At 36.2% G+C, this 20,939-nt stretch overlaps 1 protein-coding gene across 3 annotated transcripts in view; it reads left to right on the top strand.

The window, feature by feature from the left end:
* The first annotated feature begins 2,577 nt into the window (after positions 1-2,577).
* The window catches only part of marchf7 (membrane-associated ring finger (C3HC4) 7), a 33,626-nt gene continuing 15,264 nt past the window's right edge, over positions 2,578-20,939 (top strand). For 2 of the 3 annotated variants that reach the window (XM_056459610.1, XM_056459613.1), the window contains exons 1-3: positions 2,578-2,633; positions 17,241-17,437; positions 20,897-20,939. The exon at positions 20,897-20,939 is cut by the window's right edge and continues 110 nt beyond it. In XM_056459610.1, coding sequence (XP_056315585.1) covers positions 17,255-17,437; positions 20,897-20,939 — 226 coding nt within the window. In that variant the 5' untranslated portion in view covers positions 2,578-2,633; positions 17,241-17,254. Of the gene's footprint in view, positions 2,711-17,240; positions 17,438-20,896 lie in introns of all 3 variants that reach the window. The other variant, XM_056459612.1, reaches the window with a different exon arrangement.

Genomic DNA, 20,939 nt, shown 5'->3' with positions numbered 1-20,939 from the left:
GCCTCCAAATAAAACCCTCTTGGCATCAGGGCAGTGATCTTTTAAAAGTTTTATTTTTTTAAAAAGAACTTTCCGTTCGTGCGTCCTTCTGATTTAAGCACGCAAAGGCGGACTTCTGTAAAGTAAACCAGTTATTAAATAAAGTAGTTCTTAAGTAGCTTATCTCTGGCCATGATCAATGACCCAATTATAAGGAATTAATTTAATATTCTCCAGAAATAAAGTCAAAAAGCCTGCTGCTTAATTAATTTAACTGTTCGGTCAAACAATGGATGCAACTAAAAACGCATTTGGTATCAGCTATCAGTCTTCTTAGACTAAGAAATTGATTTTTTTTCTTTCTTTCTCAGCTTGTGTGCGTAATGACAAATTGTTTGCCTTGGGTAATCAAATATATGAATACAGTTGGTGTATTTTAAGATATTGTAACTTGTGAAGCAACATTGTTATGTTTGCACATAGTGTTGTTATTATTACTGTGTTATTATCATGCTTTGCAATAGTTTTAATTAACACAGTGACAGCATAAATGCCATGTGGCTATGAGCAAACACAAGTGAGAGAGTGCGGATAATACCGTCTCGTGCATTATGCAGCCCTCTACTGGACAATGAGTCAAACAGCAGAACTTGAAGCCATTCAAAACAAATATTTTTATAGGTGGAAATTGTGTTTGTTCAGTTCAGTGGTTCATTTTATGGATTGATATTTACTTCTATTTACATCAACTGAACTTAAAAAAAAAGAATTTGCATTACTGGCTTTGTTTTTAGTAGTTTCACATCTTACAAAGTACATTTAACACTAAGAATTCAAAGAAAAGGGGAAAAACATAAAAATCATTGGAGTGAATACACATGTAGACAATGATAGTGTAGAAGTAAATCAAGTAATAAAGCTTATAACATTTTAAAATAGTGTTCTTGTTTTTTTATCTCTTAATTGTCTCTTAATACTGAGGATGTTTGGTTTTACTCTCTTAAGCTGTTTTTTTATTTTAAAAAAGTTATAATAAATAAATATAACTTTCAACACAGTTCTTATTAGGGCTGCACAATATATCATTTGTGTATCCATTGAATAAAAAAACAAATATATTCTTCTGAATATAATATTATTGTTGTTGTTTAGAGTCTTTTCCTTTTTTGTTGCATAAAATAACCTGTTTGTATTCATTTTTAGACAACATAATTGCAATGTTTAACATAGGAAAGGGCGCAGTAGGTAGTGCTGTCGCCTCACAGCAAGAAGGTCGCTGGTTTGAACCTCGGCTGGGTCAGTTGGCATTTCTGTGTGGAGTTTTCCCCCACAGTCCAAAGACATGCGGTACAGGTGAATTGGGTAGGTTAAATTGTCCGTAGTGTATGAGTGTGAATGAGTGTGTATGGATGTTTCCCAAAGATGGGTTGCAGCTGGAAAAGTGGACTGTTTAAATAAATAAAAAATAAACAATATCATACTTAATAATAAAAATAATATTGTTTTTATTATTAAGTATGATTTTTTTATTTTTTAATAGCCTACTGTAAATAACAACCATTAACGATTTATATATGAGATTAGAATACATGTTATCTAAGGGATTTTATGTTTTAGAATAAAATATGGAATATTCATAATAATATTAGTAAAATGAAACATTGGCCCTATATGTGTCATTTACATATATTATTACGGAAAACGAGTGCATGTTTTTACTAAAAATAATAATGTATTTTTTAAAATGCGTGTGTGTTTAAAACTATATAATTTGCACAAAATATTATGTTTTTTTTCTCTAAAGAATAAGTTTCTCCACCCTGTTTAGAGCGTCAATATGGACGTTTAACGTTATAACTAACGTGGTCCAAATGATGGATCTGCGACAGAGAAACTACAGTTTTGGGAAACACTCGGCACTACGCCCTTCTTTTCCCAACCGATGCATCATACTATGATAGTTCAGCTGTGAATTATGTCGTTGTTTGGGAAACGCACCCCTGGTTAGAACTCTGAAAGCTGCATTTTGCACTAACTGAAGCTTATTAAAATGGATGCTGGGCAACCAGCGAACAGAGCATTACAGTAATCCAGCCTAGAAGTCATAAAAGCATGAACTAGCTTTTCTGCATCTGAGATGGATAGCATATTTCGTAACTTAGGGATATTTCTCAGATGAAAGAAGGCGTTTTTTTGTGAATAGGATAAATGATTTATAATTTATAATACACTTATGCATTTCATTTTATTGATTGCATTATAACAATGTTCACAAAAAAATTTAAATCCAACGAAGTTTAAGTGAAATCTTTAAACTAACAAAATCTTTCTACTAATTAAAGGCTTTATCTTTCCAGTTCATGACACTAACCTGCTGGATAGAGTCGATGAAGATGTCTGAACGTCACCTCTAATTTTCTTTTTGAATTTTACCACTTAACACATGTATAATTTTAGGCAACATGCATCTTGTCGGCGCATTCAGAGAACAGGGGCGGGGCGTATTCGCAACACTATCATTCACTGGCTGCTGCGACTGTCAATCAATTACGTGTTTCCTGCCGGTGTCCGCTTACACTTTAAACCACGTGACCCCCTCTATATCAACACACAGACGCCATTAATATTAAAGGCAGAGAGACGGAAAATCAGAGGTGAGTTCACAAGGAAGTCATACCAAACGGAGCATTTGAACTCTTTTACATGGTTGCGCTTTAACGGGTTGCGTTGGGTAAGTGCTAATGTAATCGCTTACGGTTTAAATTAGTCCGTTAACCTAGCGAGCTTTATTCTAGCTGTAGTTACGAAGTGTCCTAGCGAACAAAAACAAGGCCTAGACATCTGGCAGAGTGCTGGTTTATTAATGCCTCTGACTCCTGGGATCACATGCAATCTAGGGCGTCTAGTTTAACGGGTCACTGGTGCATGTCACGAACATCTCCTTTCTTTAATGTGTTCGCTTAGATCAGTCCGATTTACTGGAGCTCAGGCCTTTGTCGAGGATAGATACACCGTATTTACCTCATCTGCTAGCATATTTGTTTATTTAGTGCGCTTGTAACCCGAGAGCTTTGCTGAGCTAATGCAAATCACTGACATCTCACCAGATTGATATGTAGTAGCTGTGGTTTGCAGTCAAAATAATGCTGTTTGTCCTGTCAAGTTCATACAAGAGATCCGAGCTGGAGGTGTCATTTTAAGAGGTCAATGTTATAAAGCACCACTTGGGTGTAAAACGTTTGTAGCAGTCAAATTTGCACCTGTTGACACTTCGAATGTTTGACATACAAAGTGTCGAACAGCCCTCGAAATCAAGGAAGAGCGCATATGTGGTTTAAAAATAATTGTAAGCTTCTCAGAAAGTGGAAATTGAGTTTTAAACATTTACTTAAAATGGCTCCTGAATTTTATTAGTGTAATATTTTGTTGAGTGTGCAAGACTGGGCTTAACAAAATGTTCCTGCAGCGGTTGCATAATCGGAAAACAAAGCCACAGGGTTTTACACAGGGGTTTGGCTCTTTTGCTTCTGCCTACTGTTACATACACACCCTGATGTTAATGTTTTTCTCGTTCTGCTTGACATTCACCTTTAGCACTGAGGTGGCTTTTATAAATGTGCCTTTTTGTTGATTGAGGTAAAGTTGGTTTTGAATTCACATATCCGGACTTTCACCTTCTTAATATAATTTCAGAAAAGTATTCTTTGCAAATTCTAGTAGCTAGTGACTATTAAAGCTAATGACTATTAATGTGCAACATTTGGTCACAGTCAGTTAAATAGTGCTAATGTTGTTTTGAAGTCATACTCATGCGATTTCACACTAAATATTCAAAGTGTCATGGTAAGTAATATAGGGACTGTGTCACAAGTTTGCACTGAACGAATGTGTGAATATAAAACCAACTTTACCTTACTTGGTGGTTTTTCTATGAAATATAAAGGCTTAAAGGGCTGAAAAAATGGGTTTGTATTTTATCTCCTCGTTGTGTACAAATGTACATGCTGTAGTCAAATATTTCTCAGGTGCCATTTGCACTGTTTTTTTTTTTTTTTTTTTAAGTCAAAAACAGGAAATTTCTGCATTTTACTTGTTTGTTTACACAACAACAATGCTGAAATTTCGAAAATGTATTACGAAATGCAAGTTTTAGAAAATGCTGCTACTGTTTACTGCTTTCGTGTAAATGCCTAATAAGGGAATCTTTGAAAATGGTGACACCTCATTAAAGTAAAAGTATTAGGTCCTCTTCAGTTTTGTAAAGCTTATTAGCACTAAACGAATGTGAATATAAAACCAACTTTACCTCAGTTTGTTGTTCTATGAAATGTAGAGACTTAAAGGGCTGTTTGACAAAAAAAAATGAGTTTGTATTTTATTTCCTCGTTTTGTACAAATGTGCATATGCCATAGTCAAATATTTCTCAGGTGCTATTTACACTGTCTTTTTTTAAAGGCAAAAACAGGAAATTTATGCATTTTACCTGTTTGTTTACACAAAAACAATGCTGAAATTTCAAAAACTTTTCAAAACAATTTTGAAAATGCCGCTACTGTTTATCTCTTTCATGTAAATACCTAATCTAGGAATCTTTGTAAATGGTGACTCCTCATTAAAGTAAAAGTATTAAGTCCTTCTTTTCAGTTTTGTAAAGTTTATTGGCACTAAACGAATGTGAATATAAAACCAACTTTTACCTCAGATTGTTGGTCTATGAAATGTAGAGGCTTAAAGGGCTGTTTGACAAAAAAAAAAAGAGTTTGTATTTTATTTCCTCCTTGTTTTGTACAAATGTGCATATGCCGTAGTCAAATATTTCTTAGGTGCTATTTACACCGTTTTTTTTTAAGTATTAAGTCCTCCTTTTCAGTTTTGCTTCAGTCGAAGTGCAAAAGTATATTATTTTTAATGTCCTTAAGAATTAAATGCAAAAAGTCGCCTACTTGATGATCTCTGTTTATGTTTCAAGAGATCATTAAAGTTATTGCCAAAACTTGTCATACACTGATAACTACAACTGATAAATTTTGATAAAGTGTAAAAACAAGTGAAAATGACAAAATATACATTGAGGTCAAATATATAATCTAAAAAACAACACAAAATGTGTATGACAAACAAGACAGAGGGCAAAATGTTATAATTATAAGAAGAATGTAATGTAACCATGTTAGTTATGTATTTATTTTATGCTACAGAAGTGGGGAAAATTGCATGAGTGCTTATTTGTGGTAATTTAATGTTATGTTTAATTTTGCTTCATTCAAAAGGTAAAGCATTTCATACAGTGGGCTTAAGAGTGGGCTCAACCTTTTACATCAGATTGACTTTACAAACAACTGACAAAACGTGACCTAAAATGATTTTCATTGAATTTGTTTTTAGTAACTTATTCTTCAGTGCAAAAGATACGATACTAAAAACTAATTTTAGTGAAAGTCATGGCCACCCAGGCTAACAGAATATCCTGTTTTTGTTTCCATTTGAATCAGTTTGTAAATTCATTGAACCTTGAACTGTAGACTGGCTGTGATCAGTGAGTTGTTCACTTATAAACCGTTCCTATTCACAAATTAATTGACATTAGTTAACTGACAAGATTCAGCTCGTTCACATGTTGATCAATATCAGATGTAGTGGAGTAAAACGTACACCTTTTGATTTTGTAATGAAGTGAAGTAAAAGTTTCCTAAAATGTAAAATTCTCACAAACAAGTGAAAGACATTTATGTACAGTAGTAAAGGGGGGAAAAAACTAGTGTCCACCGCAGTGTAAAAGTGAATAGTGACAACCTTCAAAGCTGTGTTTTGACTAAATAATCAATGTAATGTGCTAAAATTCTTTAGATTATATTGACCGTTTTTTTTTTTTTTACCGATTGTTATACGGAAACATATCAACACAGGCATTTAGGCCCTATTCACATACAAAGGATTTAGATCAATCTGCAAAAGTTTAATATTGTTTCAGCCTTTTGTACACAAAAGATCTGTGTTTCCAGTGCTCTGAAACAAACATTTTGGGTAACTGATCCCAGAGTAGAAAAACTCAATACGTCACCTCTAGCATACAAAAGCAGTATCAGGATACTGAAACCCTCCCAAAAAAAAAGATTTTGAAGAAACCGTGAAGTTTTTCAGTAACTCTGGTGTAGGCATGTGCCGGTATCACATTTTCATGCTGCGATTAATTGATTGAGCTTTTATCACGGTATACGGTATTATCACGATATTGTAATTTTACTAGAGAAACAGGTAAAAAAACACAAAAAACTTCAGTTTCGTCAACTTAGTAACTTTAATAACTTTTTAATTAACTAAAAGTACTTCAAACATTTAAATACAAATAAATATAAATAAAACAATACACAATATAAAAGTAAACTTGAGCAATTATATCAAAGTGAATGTGCAAAGAGAAACCGTCTTCGATCAGCAATCGTGGAATGAACTGCCAACTATTCCAGTATGTTTTATGCAGCAGATGCCTTTCCAGCCACAACCCAATATTGGAAATCACCCATACACACTCATTCACACACACTCATACACTACAGCCAATTTAGCTTATTCAATACACTATTCACTCAGCCTATATTCAATAAGAAACATAACAAAAACTGCCTGCTAATGCATGGGTAAATCTTCAAAGGGAACAGTGTTACATTTTAACCTCTTTCACCTCATCCTGTTTGCTGTTTCACTATCTAAACAATGAAAACATAACATAAGTCAAATTTGTTTCATTTTGATATTTGATTTACACTGTCTCTTTTGCAGAATATCAGTTTTAATAACCAATAATGGCCATTATAACAGTATAACGTACATTAAATTTAAACGATAAAGGTAAGCAATCAGTCAATGTGCAGAATCAGTGTATGTGGTTACATAAATTAATATATTAGCTTATCTTTGCACTCAGCCAAAACAGTTAACTGAGAACAAGTGATTCAAAAGACATAAGAATTGTTAGGGAGAGACAACAAGATGAATTAACAACTATAGTGAGATGAGATCACCCAGCAGATGAACTGTCTGACATGGGCTATACTCTCACCTGGGGTTTATGCTCACCTGCTGAACTAGTGGCTGCAGCTCTGGGCAGAGAGTGTGTGGTCACGTGATTTGCGTTTTTAGCCGTGTACTAGAATGAACAGAAAACTTTTCAGAATCGCTAAATGAAACGCCGGTGTATTTCTTGCGATTTCTCTGCGCCTCCCTTGCGTTTCTTCTCTCTGACTCTCGACTATTTTGACAAATACACACAGACGACGCACGCTCACACGGAGTCCAAAATAGGAGTTTGTGATTGGGCCAGCCCAATGTCAATACCGAAAAGAGCCAATGGGCTGCAGAGTGTCACATGGACCGGCCCGGTCTGTCTGTCCGGGAAAAAAGAGAGAGTCACAGATCACAGCAGCATCAATCATTAAGGCAGAAATAAACGATAGGCTGCTAAGCCTTTTATGGGCGGATCAAATCATAAGACGATGATCAGCCCGGCCCAAAAAGTACGTCGGCCCACCGCCCCTGCGTGTGAGGATTATAGTGCGGTGGCAGCGGCGGCGCGCACACAGGGCTTCTACATGTGGGGATTGTTTACATCAGAGTGCGCATCAGTTCTGCGCAGCATATACGCAGTGTTTCTTCAAGCGGTTGATGGAAAATAAGCTAAGGCGCGTTCTAAGAATATAAATTCGGATCTATTATTTTTCACGGTATTTTGAAGTGCCCGCGATAACAATATCGTGCATATTCATTACCGTGATTTATCGCATTACCGAATACCGGCACAAGCCTACTCTGGTGACAGTGTTGTTGTGTGTCCATTGAAATGGAGGTTTTGTCTCATGACATTGGACTGTGCATTTGTTAATGCAAATCCTTTTTGATGTCAGAATATCCACCGCTGTCTCTTTTCTTTCTTTTTTTTTTTTTGAAGGCTTCTGATTGGCCAACATGTATTTTTTCTTAAGGCCTCTTTTTTGTCTTTTGTTTGAGAAGGCTGTGCAGTGGTTCCGTTTGGACCGACAAGTAATGACACAATGAATTTAAAAGGTATGGTGCAGCGCAGTGGCTCTTGTCTGGTGTGACCCCCCCCCTCGCAGTATTTTTAAAATCTTTTTTGAGACTTTGCCAGGTTTGCTACTCGATTCTCCAGAGTATTTGTGTTGCTAACTTGGTGGTGTTGCTTGGGATGTTCTCCTGTCTGACCTCCATGGATGTGAGATACAAATCAAAATCAATCACGCAATAAAGACGGCAGAGTTCCAGAACATACCCACCAATTCCATAATCATTACAGACCAATGGTAGCTTAAAGGAGTTTAGGATGCAAACTTAATTCCTCTAAAAGTTTCACTTTGAGCTGTTTTTAACTTTGTTTTGGCTAGATTTTGTTTAAAAGAATGTAATTTCTGTTAGGGTTGCGAAAATTCAGCCACCTAAAATTTTTTGATTTTCGACCTAAAGATTTATCACTGAAACAAAATGGCTGAAACTGCATGCTGTGAGAACGCAAATAGAAACTGCTGCTGGAAACAGAAAAATAGTAACCACTAAATGAACATTTTATTTTTAAACTTTAATGTTAATTTAGGCAATTGTAATGCCTTGATTTTGTTAAGGTTAGTGCACAGTCATAGCCATGAACGTAATGGTGCTAAAAATTGGCATAATTTCTTTCGGTGTTTTCGGCCTTGATTTTTCTCTTTCGGTTTTTGGTTTCAGCCAAGAATTTTCATTTCGGTGCATCCATCATTTCAGTTCATTCTTCCATTGTACTTTTTAAAAAATTTTATTATTATTTTTTTTAAATTAAATTTTTTCTCCCCCTCATTTAAAGTATACCAGAGCCTTTAAGGTTATATAGCCACTAATATTGTTACGATACTGGAATTTACGTACAGAAATTTTAAAAACGTTCATTTCCCACGAACATTTGTGCACCGTTGAGCATATAATTAAACACAGCTGATTGGCCGTTGTGTTCACATGCTCAACAAAACTGCCTGTGATTGGCCGTTAAGGTCGCCAGTTTAGCTCTCTTCACCACTGTTCCCCTGGTTTAGTAATGGACACTGAAGTGTTTCAAGGTCGTTCGATCAGCTAGTCTGTCTATGAGCTGACATACGAGCGATTCGCTGATGGATCAACTGATCTTCGCAGATTTCAGCTAACCGAAATCTCATTATCGCGACAACACTAATAGCAATATGTTTGTTTTGCATGATCTTGATGCTACATAGCATGTTTTTGCAATTTCATATGGACAGAGGTTTTTTTTTTTATATATGAATGAATAAGGAGAAAAAACATAAAAATATCCTTCTGTTGAGCTGTGGCAAAACATTGGTTTTGAGAGTGCACTTCTTTGAGGCCTACTGTACATGTTCTGGAAGTCGGTGTACATTTCAAGTACACTTTTCCAGTCTGGAGGAGCCCCTGCCTCACTTGTACTTTTTCGGCCTGACACCTGACTGAAGCAGTGCTTTCAGGCCTTCAGGTTAAGTTTAGCAATGTTCTCACTTGGCCAACATGATTTGGAAAAAGCTTTACATGCAGCAGAGAGCTTTCATTGCATGAAGGGTCTATTTTGATACTCTACTGTAGAGAGAGAGAGAGAGAGAGAGAGAGAGAGATGTATTTATAGATGGTTTGATGAAGGGTTCAGTAGGAAGATGTGTGGGGGGGTTTACAGGGGGGAGAGGAAGTGTGTGTGTTACTGTGTAATCTAAAACTGAAGGTTGAATTTGCTTAATTCACTAACCCTCAGGCTGTCCAAGATGTAGGGGACTTGTTTCTTGTCTAGAACATTTAAAGAAGATTTTTAGCTGAAGCCAGGGAACTTGGTGATTTTTTTTTTTTTTTCCATAAAGTCAATGCCTCCGGGCATTTTCAAAATCCCCAAAACAACATTACTTATGAACATTACTTATTACAATTTACGTTTAGTTCACAACTTCTACAAATGGTCCTGAATGTGTTGTTGACAGTCTGGAGCATGTTTCCTCTCACACAATGACATGCTGCAAACTATATAAAACAAGCGGTGTCCTTTGCATATGTCTTAATCAAACTTGCACTTCAGACTGTCATGAACATACTTGGGACTGTTTGTCGAGGTTGTGAATCACAGCTAATAATGTTTGATTGTTTCACTTCATAAGTATGTCAACAGGAGCCATGAGTGGTCACGTTATTTTGCCTGAATGTTTGTTCTTAAACACTAAATTAAAAGCATTTTTTTTTTTCTGGGTCGATACTGGAATTTGGAACCAATCGATACTAAAATTTAAAAACGTCCATTTCCTGCTGACATTTGAGCGCTACTGAGCATGTTCTTAAACGGCGCTGATTTGCCGTTGTGTTCAAGTGCTCAACAGAAATGACCTTGATCTCTGGCCGTGAAGGTCATCAGATCACCAAACTCCCCACAGTTTACTGAGTGTAACCACAGATACAGGTACACTGGAGTGTTTCAAAGTCACGTCAAGCAGCTGGTTTGTCTATAAGCTAACATTCGAGCGATGCGCAGATGAATCGCGGCTTTAAAATGCTCAAGTGTCCCTGTATCTGTGGTTACACGCAGTAAACAGCGGTGAGTTTGGTGAACTGATGACCTTTACAGCCAATCAGAGTCATTTCTGTGGAGCACGTGAACGCAACGGCAAATCAGCACTGTTTAAGATCGTGCTCCGTAGTGCTCAAATGTCAGCAGGAAATGGACATTTTTAAAACTTCAGTATCGATTGGTACCGAATACCGGTATCATGACATGTTCATTTTAAGGGTACATACATACAACACTGGGTATTGTTTTTGTTCACTTTATTGACCATATCAGCTATATGTGTTAGTTGGTATGCTTGGCCAATAGACTTATTGTCAGTGTTTATATACAGCTCTTGACCTTGATGAAAATGTTTTTGCTGAACTAATACTTTTTGGTTTTATTGGTTAATTTTTTTTTTTTGTATTTAACCTCACAATGAGTACGTTTACACGAACACACCAATAATCAAACTTTAATGCAATTAAGACAATACTCTGATTAAGAGTCTATCATGTAAACTGCATTTAAAAAAAAAAAAAGATTTATTACTGTATTCCAACTAAAAACATAATCAATCTAAACAGAAATCAGATTAAGACATGTGGAGTATGCCTATTTTAGGCACATTATTAAAGTGCAGTACAGACATGTAAACACCACAATCAAACTATTACCATCGTGTAGGAATTTTGCTACATTTTGTGATCGGATATTCCATACACACACGCAGAGCTTGAAATTGCGACAGTTTTGGCCGAGTATGCGTCTGAATGTTATCCGTGCAACCTTTAAAATATATTTGGGAGCATTTGTGCGAGTGCATAAATTGTTGCCGTGTGACCAGTTTTTACTGCAAAATGATCACCGCATGTGTGGAGACGTTCACGCATAATGCATGTTTGCGCCTAAAAAGCAAAACGTAGCGCTCAGGAATGATTAAAAACAGTCGTCATGTCATTTTGCTGCAGTAAACAAATCCTGTAATGCTTGCCCCACCTTCAAGCTCTTCTGATTGGCCCACTGCTCTTAAACTGCATGCAAATGGATTGTTTAATATCAGCTGTCAATCACTCAGTTCAGATGACAGGGAGCTACAGCCTCTAAAATGTAAAGGTCTTGATCCGAGAGAATGAAAATAATACTGACAGATTTTGTGTTAGAAACTACCTAAAGTTACAAATAATGGCACGTCTTATTAAAGATCATGTGGTGAACGTTGACGCACCATTAACACTTTTCGAAGAGCAGATAAAAGACTTCCAGCAGTTTTTTCATGAGTCATGAGACTGACAGCGCATTCACCATCGCAAAAGGGCTTGCTGCATTCACTAAGATTAAACTAATATTGCAGCTCATGAAAAGACCGTTATTGCTCTTAAGATGACATATGCAAATAATAAGTTACGTCAATATCATCTGTGCAATATCAGACATATCATATCATAGTTATTATCGCTAACTAAGATTCATTCACGTCAAGCAGTGCGTGCAGGGCCGGTAAGTGCATGCATTTTTTTTGTTTGTTAGTTTTGATTAGTGTTGAATTCAAATGCAATAAATCTGTTAATATAAAACTTACAGCAACAGTGTTCATAATTGTTGGGGGTGCAAATAAATTTTGGCTAGTGCGCCTAAATTTTTAAAGTTAGGAGCACTGGTGCTATACCAAGCAAAAAGGTTAATTTCATGCATGAAATGTTCCTGTGTGAAAGTGCCAAACTACAGTAAAGTCGAAAAATTAAAGATGAAAGACCCGAAATTACATATAACTCTGGAGGAAATGTGGATAGTGCGGTGGCGTAAGGAAAGGAACATCCAAAAAGCAACTCATGTAAACACCTTAATCATATTATTGTCTTATTCAGATTCAGGCAAATAATTTGATTATTGATGTCCATGTAAACGTAGTTGTTGTTTTAAACTTTCCCCCCTGTGGTCATTCACCTTACCAAAAAAAAAAAAAAGTTATAATTTACTGACCCTTATGTCATTCTGAACCAATAAAGGCTTTAGTATACTCCTGTTGAATGCTGTTTTTGTTCTTGCGCTTTGAGGTGAAAAGATGTTTGAAGTTCCTGAGCAGCAGTACGCTGTAATTAAATATCCCAGTGCTGCTCGTTGCAGCTGGAAGCAGATTTTTTTTTAAATCACTTTTTATTACCACATCATCACCAACAGCATTGCAGGTGCGCTTCAGACAATGCAGAATACAGTTAGATATGGTTCGCATTAACAGTATATATTTATGCACCATATTTTCACCACTTAAGACAATACACTTACAAAATATGCAAAAATACATTTGCTTAACAATCCACATACTGTAAATATATGGCTGTAGATGTAATTGTTAATAAATGCATGTTTGCAGATTAAGTCAATATGTACAAAGCTGAAGTGAGTGCAACAAAATGACAATATTGAGAAAATCATAACTTCATGTGGATGTTTGCTCATGTTTTGAATTTTATCACTTCAGTCAAGTCATGTTTATTCATAGCACTATACAGTAGATTGCTTTAGAGTTGAGATGCCCAAACTAGGGCCCACGGGCCAAAGTTGGCCCATGTTGCCTTTTGATTTGGCCCACCATCCAATCTGAGAAAATATTGACGGGGAGGGTTTGGATGAATGTCTTTAACATTGTCATTTCTATTATAACGTAACCTTCTTTTGTTTGTTTTATTGCTGAGCTACAAAAAAGCTAACTTGAATGTTTCAATTACATGTTGTAAATGAATTTGATTTTAAAACAAAATGTAAATGCTGTCACTCTAGACCAGGGGTGGGCAAACTCGGTCCTGGAGGGCCGGTGTCCTGCACAGTTTAATTCCAACACTAATCAAACACACCTGAACAAGCTAATCAGTATCTGCAAGATCACTAGAAATCTATAAGCAGGTGTGTTTGATTAGAGTTGGAGCTAAACTGTGCAGGACACTGGCCCTCCAGGACTGAGTTTGCCCACCCCTGCCCTAGACAATGCAGAGGACATCGGCAAAAAATCAGGGCGAAAACAGGTGCAGGTTGACTAGTGTATTTGGCATTTGTTTGTTTTTGCTGTTAAGTTCATTATAAAATGTAAAAAATATACACTGAAATATAATTAAAAAAAATATTAATTAATCATGGCAACTTCAATGTAATACAGTTTGGTGTATTAACCGTTGGTCCACATTCCTCAAGTTTGTTTTATGGCCCTTTATAAGAAAAAGTTTGGGCACCCATACTTTAGAGCAAGCAGCTTTACAATACTGGGACATGGAAAAAACATGTCAGTTGTTTTCAAACAGAATTACAATTTTAATCTCTACTATAAATCAGAATCTTCATGTTTTACTAGCATCTAACCTCAGTGAGCTGTAGAAGATTTTGCGTGTAAATGTATCTTTTCCACAGACCTTCAGGAGTCAACATTTGAAGTGGATCAAAAGTTATTCTAAATTGTTCTAAGACAAGAATAGGTGTTGTTTGATAGTTTTAGGATACTTTGAAAGGTCACTTCATGTTGACTACTGTATGTTAGGTAAAAGTGTTTACTGGCCAGAGGGAACTTCTTCTGATCTAGCTTTGACTAACTTTTTTTTTTCTTCATATTTAAATTGTGACCAGTTTAACCTTTCATTCATCTCAGCATAACTGAAGATATTTTAATGTGACTTTTTTTTCCATTATTGACTGTTTTACTTCAAACATGAAAAGATTGTAAAATAAATTCATAATGAATAGAGGTTATGAAGAGGCCCAGTTGCTTTGCGAAACAGATTAAAGTTCACAGTTGAGCATTTGAACTTCCTTTTATCATGTTTAATGTGCTAGGTTCCTCAAATGTTTACGTAGCCTGTTCATCTTCACACTTGAAGATATGGTGTCTCTTTAGAACACTTGAATCAACCCTTATAAATGTATGCATTTATCTGTGCAGAGTACTTTTATACAAAAGCTTGTTTGCATGGACTTTTGATGGAAGGGGGAAGATTTAGAATTTTTTTTTTTTTTTTTTTTTTTAAATCCGTTTTTTTTTTTTCCAAAGAGGAACTAAAGGTAAATTTAGATGGATGGATTAATAAAGACAATAAATCATTATTTATTCTTCTGGCAGCTAGTAAAAAAGTAATTACAAAAAGGGTTAAAATTACTCACCTACAGTTGAAGAATGTATTGGTACAGTGCACGCTATATATGTCATGGAAAATCTTTTTTAGTAAGAACACAGACTGAATACTTTTCTAATTTGGAGTAAATGGATTGAGTATATTTCACCAATATGTCAGAATATTTCTTGAATTGTAACTTTTAAATATAACATTGTGTCTAAATATGTATGTTTTCTTCTTTAAAGGAAATTTTTAAAAGGATTTGTAGCTCCCCATGTTTTACTGTTTAAAGTTGTTGTTAAAGTGAAGAAAATACAAAGCATATACAAGATATGTGAAAGTCTCTTTCTGTATGAGAGATTATGTACGTTACATATGTATTTTCTTTTTGAAAACTCAAAAAAATTAAAAAAAGTGGAACTAAAGACCTTGTGAGTTTTGCAACTTCATGAAGCACGACAGAAATTGCATTTATTTATTTATTCATATTTTTCAGTAAACTAAGGCCCAATCCCAATTCTACCCCTTAGCCCTTCACCTTAACCCTAGCCCTCATTTTGCGAGTGCATGCCAAGGGGTAGGGCTGTCCCAAATCTCTTTAGCTTGAAGGCATAGGGCTAAGGGGAAGGGGTGAATAGCTCTCGGAATGAAGATTTTTTTAGGACCACACTCGAAACCAAGGGGTAAGAATTTCCCAGAATACACAGCGGCAGCATTGCTGAACACGGAAGTAAGGAGATCCACAAATTATTTATTTTTGTCATTTATTGCGAATTTTTACGACAAACAAACACATTTTAATATATTCATAACCGCTCATGTTTTACTGTCATGCCACTGTGTAAATACACAGTATAGTTACAAGCTTATTGCCACATTAGATTGTATATGCCTTCAGTGAACTGGAATAACTACAGCAGTCGCAATCGTCTGATCTCACTTAAAGCATGAGATCGCGATGACGTGTGCAGGTGCTGTAGTGCTGTCACAACTCTTAGGTGTAATTTTTGAAGCCCTTCCCCTTAACCCTAGGTTGTAAGGGGAAGGGGTAGGGGTACAAAAATAAAATTGGGATTGGGCCTAAACCTTTTCATAAAGATCTGCTTGTTCTTTTTTCATTTAAGTGTGGTTTATTTATAAACTAATTTTGAGAGGAGCACGTGCCGGTCATCGTTGCAGTGCGGAGTTTGCATGTTCTCCCCGTGCTCGCGTGGGTTTTTCCCGGTTTCCTCCCATCATCCAAAGAAATACACCATAAGTAAACTGACTACTTCAAAGTAGCATCTAAAGACAAACTCATAGCCAGCTATATCTCAGATCTCACACCTTAACCCTAAGCAGGGAAGTTCTCGAGACTAGACATTGGGCGATAACCGGTTTCAAGGTTTACTGCGATTTGGGAAAAATCAAGGTTTTAAAACCGCCAGTTTTATATCGTTTCTAAGGTATATGCAAGTTGGTTTCTTTTTTTTTTTTTTATGTTTTTCACAACTATTTTATTTAGTTTTTTAGGGCAAGAGTATCTCCAGCAGAAAATGAACATCTACATCAGGGGTGCCCAAACTTCTCCTATAAAGGGCCAAAAAGCAAAGTTGATTGAGGGTTGTTGGCCAAATGTATATACCGAAATATAAAAATATCTAGAAAATGTTGCTTTAAATCATATGAACTAATGCAGTATCATTTGTAACATTTAATGAATTTATTACTGCAAAAACATAAACAATCCAATTTATAACACAATGGAGTTCTATGTGAAAAATACTAGTCGAGGTGCTCCTGCCTTTACCTTAATTTGCTCGCAGATATCTTATGCGTTGTCCTCTATCTGTCAAGTGGCAGTATTTACATTTTAAGTCTGATTCACTTACAACATTTAATTGAATCATTTAATTTCAGTTGGCTTTTTTGTTGCTTGGCAATAAATCAAATAAACAAAAGGTTATGTTAATGTTGAAATGTCGATCTCTGTCAAAGGAATTCACCCCAACCGCCTCCCCGTCATTCTCCCTCTCTTTTCAGATGGGGTGACTTGCCAAATCAAAGGTTACCATGGGCCAGGCATTTAAAAAGAACTTATTTTGAAGCGGTAATCACAATACCATGATACCATGCAACCATGATATTTTTATCCAAGGTTATCATACAGTCAGACTCTTATACTGGCCTATGCCTACTCGAGACCTAACTGAGCTCAAACTCTCCTCTCACCCTTCTACTGGGAGGGTGCCACAGGCTCGAGGATATTCTGAGCTGAGGGCTCTCTCCCGGAACATCATGCCAAATACGCTTTTATTATCAATCATCAGCTAAGTGTAAACTCTTGAATTACAATTAATAGAGTCTGAAGAAAGTAAACCACACGTTTGGACTTTTGAGCAATGCAATGCTAGGTACATGACAGGATTTTTAATTTTTAGGTGAACCATTTCTCTTAAACCATCATCATGCCTGAGGCAACTTGTAATGCTTTGACAGATTATGGAGGTTCATCACTAAAGACATGTCTGAAACATCTTATTACTGAACCTGTTTTTAAAGGGAATTGAGCTCTGACTGCTGTCATGTGTATATGGCTGAAGCGTTCTGTGTCTCTGTCTCTCAGGGTGCAGTTCAGAGATGGATTCGAAGTCTCGGCGGTTTCCGTTCGCTGTCTCCAGCTCTTCATCGCTGTCATCGCCCTCCTCGCTCTCTTCCTCATCTTCGGCGCTCAGTGCGAGTCGACTCTATGGCAGAGGGAGCGTCTTGGGAAGAGATCGCTTCAGCAGAGACGCTTCTGTCAAATTAGACTCTGACTATCAGGTATTACAGTGACACATTCATTTCCAGAGTCTGTCCACATGCCCGGGTGCAGCTTAAGCCTTTCTATGTGTGTAGATGACTGCTTTAACTGTGAAACTTCTGGACCTACTGCTAAACCTAAGCCATCTACTCTTTCTATATACCCCAATGTAATTAAAGCAGAGTTTTATTATTTTGTTTACAGCATCTATGATTTGATCAGTCATCACAAAAATACCTTTTAATTTTTTTTTTTTTTGGAATGTCCATTTAGACCATTGTGTACGTGTGAATTGCTACAATGGTATAAATTAATAATTGAATATTTTGAATTAGTTTTAAAAATCAATAACAGTAACAGTAGTCACTTTGTAGTCGTGTGTGTGTGTGTGTGTGTGTGTGTTAAACAGTTGAGTTTTACCATTTTTAAATCCATGCAGCCAATCTTTGGGTCTGCCGTGAGCGTTTTTTAACTTAGCTTAGCATAGGTCATTGAATCAGATTAGACCATTAGCATCTCGCTCAAAGTGTTCAATAGGCATGCTCTGATCGATCTGCCGGAGATCGGTATTAGCTGATAATTATATTTAATGACTCTATTGGTACTCGCCAATGTACAGATGTGGAGCAACCCCAGTTTGCAGTCTATTGGTGAGACTTGCGTGTGTGACGGTCTCTTTGTTGCAGCCATTGTATATCCAGCGTTTTGAGCTGCTGTGACGGAAGCAAAGCAAACATCTCTATCTAGTATCTCATCCAACCTCATGACCTTTCCCGAGAGCTCCCCGAGTCTCCAGAATATTCATAATGGCTCAGTGACGGCTGCAAATTATTAGATAAAATACCTCCAGAAATTATGGCGACAAGTGAAGGAGCAAGAGAACAGATCACGAGAGGATCGGTTATGTTTTAAGCATTTCAGTTGTTTTGTTAAACGAATGGATGAATTAAGATATCGCAAGTGCAAATCTCCTTCCCTTTCTCTCATTGAGTTATTGAGCTGCTGTCAATAGTTGGAAATGAGCAAAATATTTGAATGGCCTTGCATGTATTTAGGCCTTTTATAAGAATTGAAAGTTCTGTGTTTTTGACAATATTGCAAGTTTATTAGAACCTGGGTAGAAATATTAGATAGACATTTTTTTTTTTTTTACGTGAATATTTAATAATAACTTTTTGTAATATGCTTATTGCAATAAACCGTAGACTATAGGCATTTTTCCTTTAGTAAAGAAGTCATTGATTTATAGATGTCCATGTTAACTTCTTTTGCATCAAATATGCTCTCCAAACTTTGAGACATGTTGAATTCTTCTTTCATCATTATGCAGCGTTTCTAAATTGCATTGTTAGTCATTTTTTTCAATTTTTAAAATCTCTTATCATTCTTTTTTTTCTATAAAGCTGCTTCTGGCCATGACATGTTCACACCTAAATTGTTATAAGAGGTGTGTTTAAGGGATTATATGTAGCATCCTTTATTCTCTTGGATAAGGAGAGGTCTTCACTTAATATCATACTTTGAGGGAAAATGTGCTTTATGCATTGAAGCCTCAGAATCGGTTCTCCGTATCTGCTGATCACCATGACAAGGAACTCTATCGGCTGCAAAAATCCTGACCGGAGCATCCCTAGTGTTCAGCAAAAATGAGTAACACCCCCTTTTGGAAATGGAATGGTTTTTATCTGTCTTAATGTATATAGCCAACATATTTTGGTGCATTTAAACAAAACTGTTTTATTAAACTGTGATGTATTTTACCTACAAATTAATTTAGGTGTACACATTTTTTGGATCTTAAGTTTATTTATTAATTTATTTTTATTTTACTTTTTTGTTGGATTAGTTTTAGTTTTGGCTTTAGAGTGTAGAGGGGTCTACTCATTTATGCTGACCAATGAAGTTGCAATGAGTGCAATTGACCTACAAGTGTGTAAAACAAAGTTTTTATTATGATAGCATTAACTATAGAGACTACTGTTACTTGTTTTAAATGATTTACTTATTCATTTATACCGTTGTAGCATCTCTAGTGCCTTAAGAATATAATGGGGTTATATGTAGAAGTGATATATTATTATTAATCCTATAACAATCCTAATTTAAACAAATCAAATTTGTGATTCCCCTCCATCTTAAAGCACAAATTAAAAGGGCTCCTATTTTACCCCTTTTACATGATGTAAGAGAAGTCTTTGGTGTCTCCAGAATGTTTTTGCAAAGTTTCAGCTCTAAATACTCATCAGATTATTTATGAAAATATCCATTTTGGAGTCAAAGGAAAGTGTAGCTGTTTTTGTAGCCTGTGCCTTTAAATGCAACATACACTGCTAAAACCTTAATGCAACTGTTCAAAATAAACCAGATTTAACGTCCACAAACCAGGACTCCTGTTGTATGTTTGAAGCATCCGCGTATACAGTTTTACTGACTATGCGGCTGTGGTGATTCTACCAGTTATGAATTCCATAGTGACTTTACTGTCTTTATATTTTACAAATATGCTCTGTTTTAAAAACATTTTAAACTCATTCTTGAGGTGCAGCTGATCACAGACAGTTGGTACAGATCTTTTACTCCCAGTTTCTTTGCAAATCCTGTTCTGTGGACATGTTTATATGCGTTACTATAGAGACATGTTAATACGCCTGTTAATTAATTTGGAAAACCGCACTCTTTTGTTGCAGTGGGCCTTAAAATCACTGGGATTTGCATCCTATTTTAACGCCAGGAGACGCCTTGTTTATATCCCTCTAATATGACTGGACACACTATATACGCACAGTTCTGTCCAAACGAATTTTTGCATCATGGGCATCAAAGATGACTTTCTCTTCCTTTCTGTATTCTTTTGAGTCCCAGAGTCATAAGTCGATTATTATTATTATTTCTCTCTTCACAACTTCTGTCCGTAAACCTTCGTGAAGCTTCTAGAATCATAAGAGAAGCGCTATGTCAATCCGTCTGCTCTATTAGCATCTCATATTGCACAGCGCTGCTCGGGCTATGGAAAGGTCTTCGTGTTACACTGTCTTGGTTCACTGGGCTTTTTATAGTGCACACTAGATTCCTGGCCCTGGCGTATCCCATCAACCTGTCAAGGTCTGTCTCTCAAGATAACGTTACTGAAGCTCCCAGAGTTGTTTTTGACTTCCAGAATGAGTTTTGAAGAGCACATCTGAAAATACGACTGCATTGCTCAGCGTTGAAGTGGACATTAAACAACATTAGCCACCATAGATGTATTTATATATAATTAGTCACAGGGGATTTCTCATTGTAACAAAGCAGCAAACCAACCATATGGTTAAAAAAAACTATTTGTGGGCTTGTTGTTGGTGGTTTATTTTTTGGCCAATGCCTCTCTTTATGATGTAGAACACAAACACAGGGTGAAAGAGTCAATAATTGTGTTATTCAGCCTCTGTGTTGTAATCTCCATGTGTTTGTTTATTACTTATGTTTGTGGTGTTTTCCAGAGCTCCCGTCTGCTGAGCTCACCAAGAGTTTACAGTTCGGCTG

Source organism: Danio aesculapii, chromosome 6 (assembly GCF_903798145.1).
Source record: "Danio aesculapii chromosome 6, fDanAes4.1, whole genome shotgun sequence".
In the NCBI taxonomy this organism is placed as follows: domain Eukaryota; kingdom Metazoa; phylum Chordata; class Actinopteri; order Cypriniformes; family Danionidae; genus Danio; species Danio aesculapii.
Note: the sequence above shows the minus strand (reverse complement) of the source record. Positions and strands in the feature narration are given on the sequence as shown.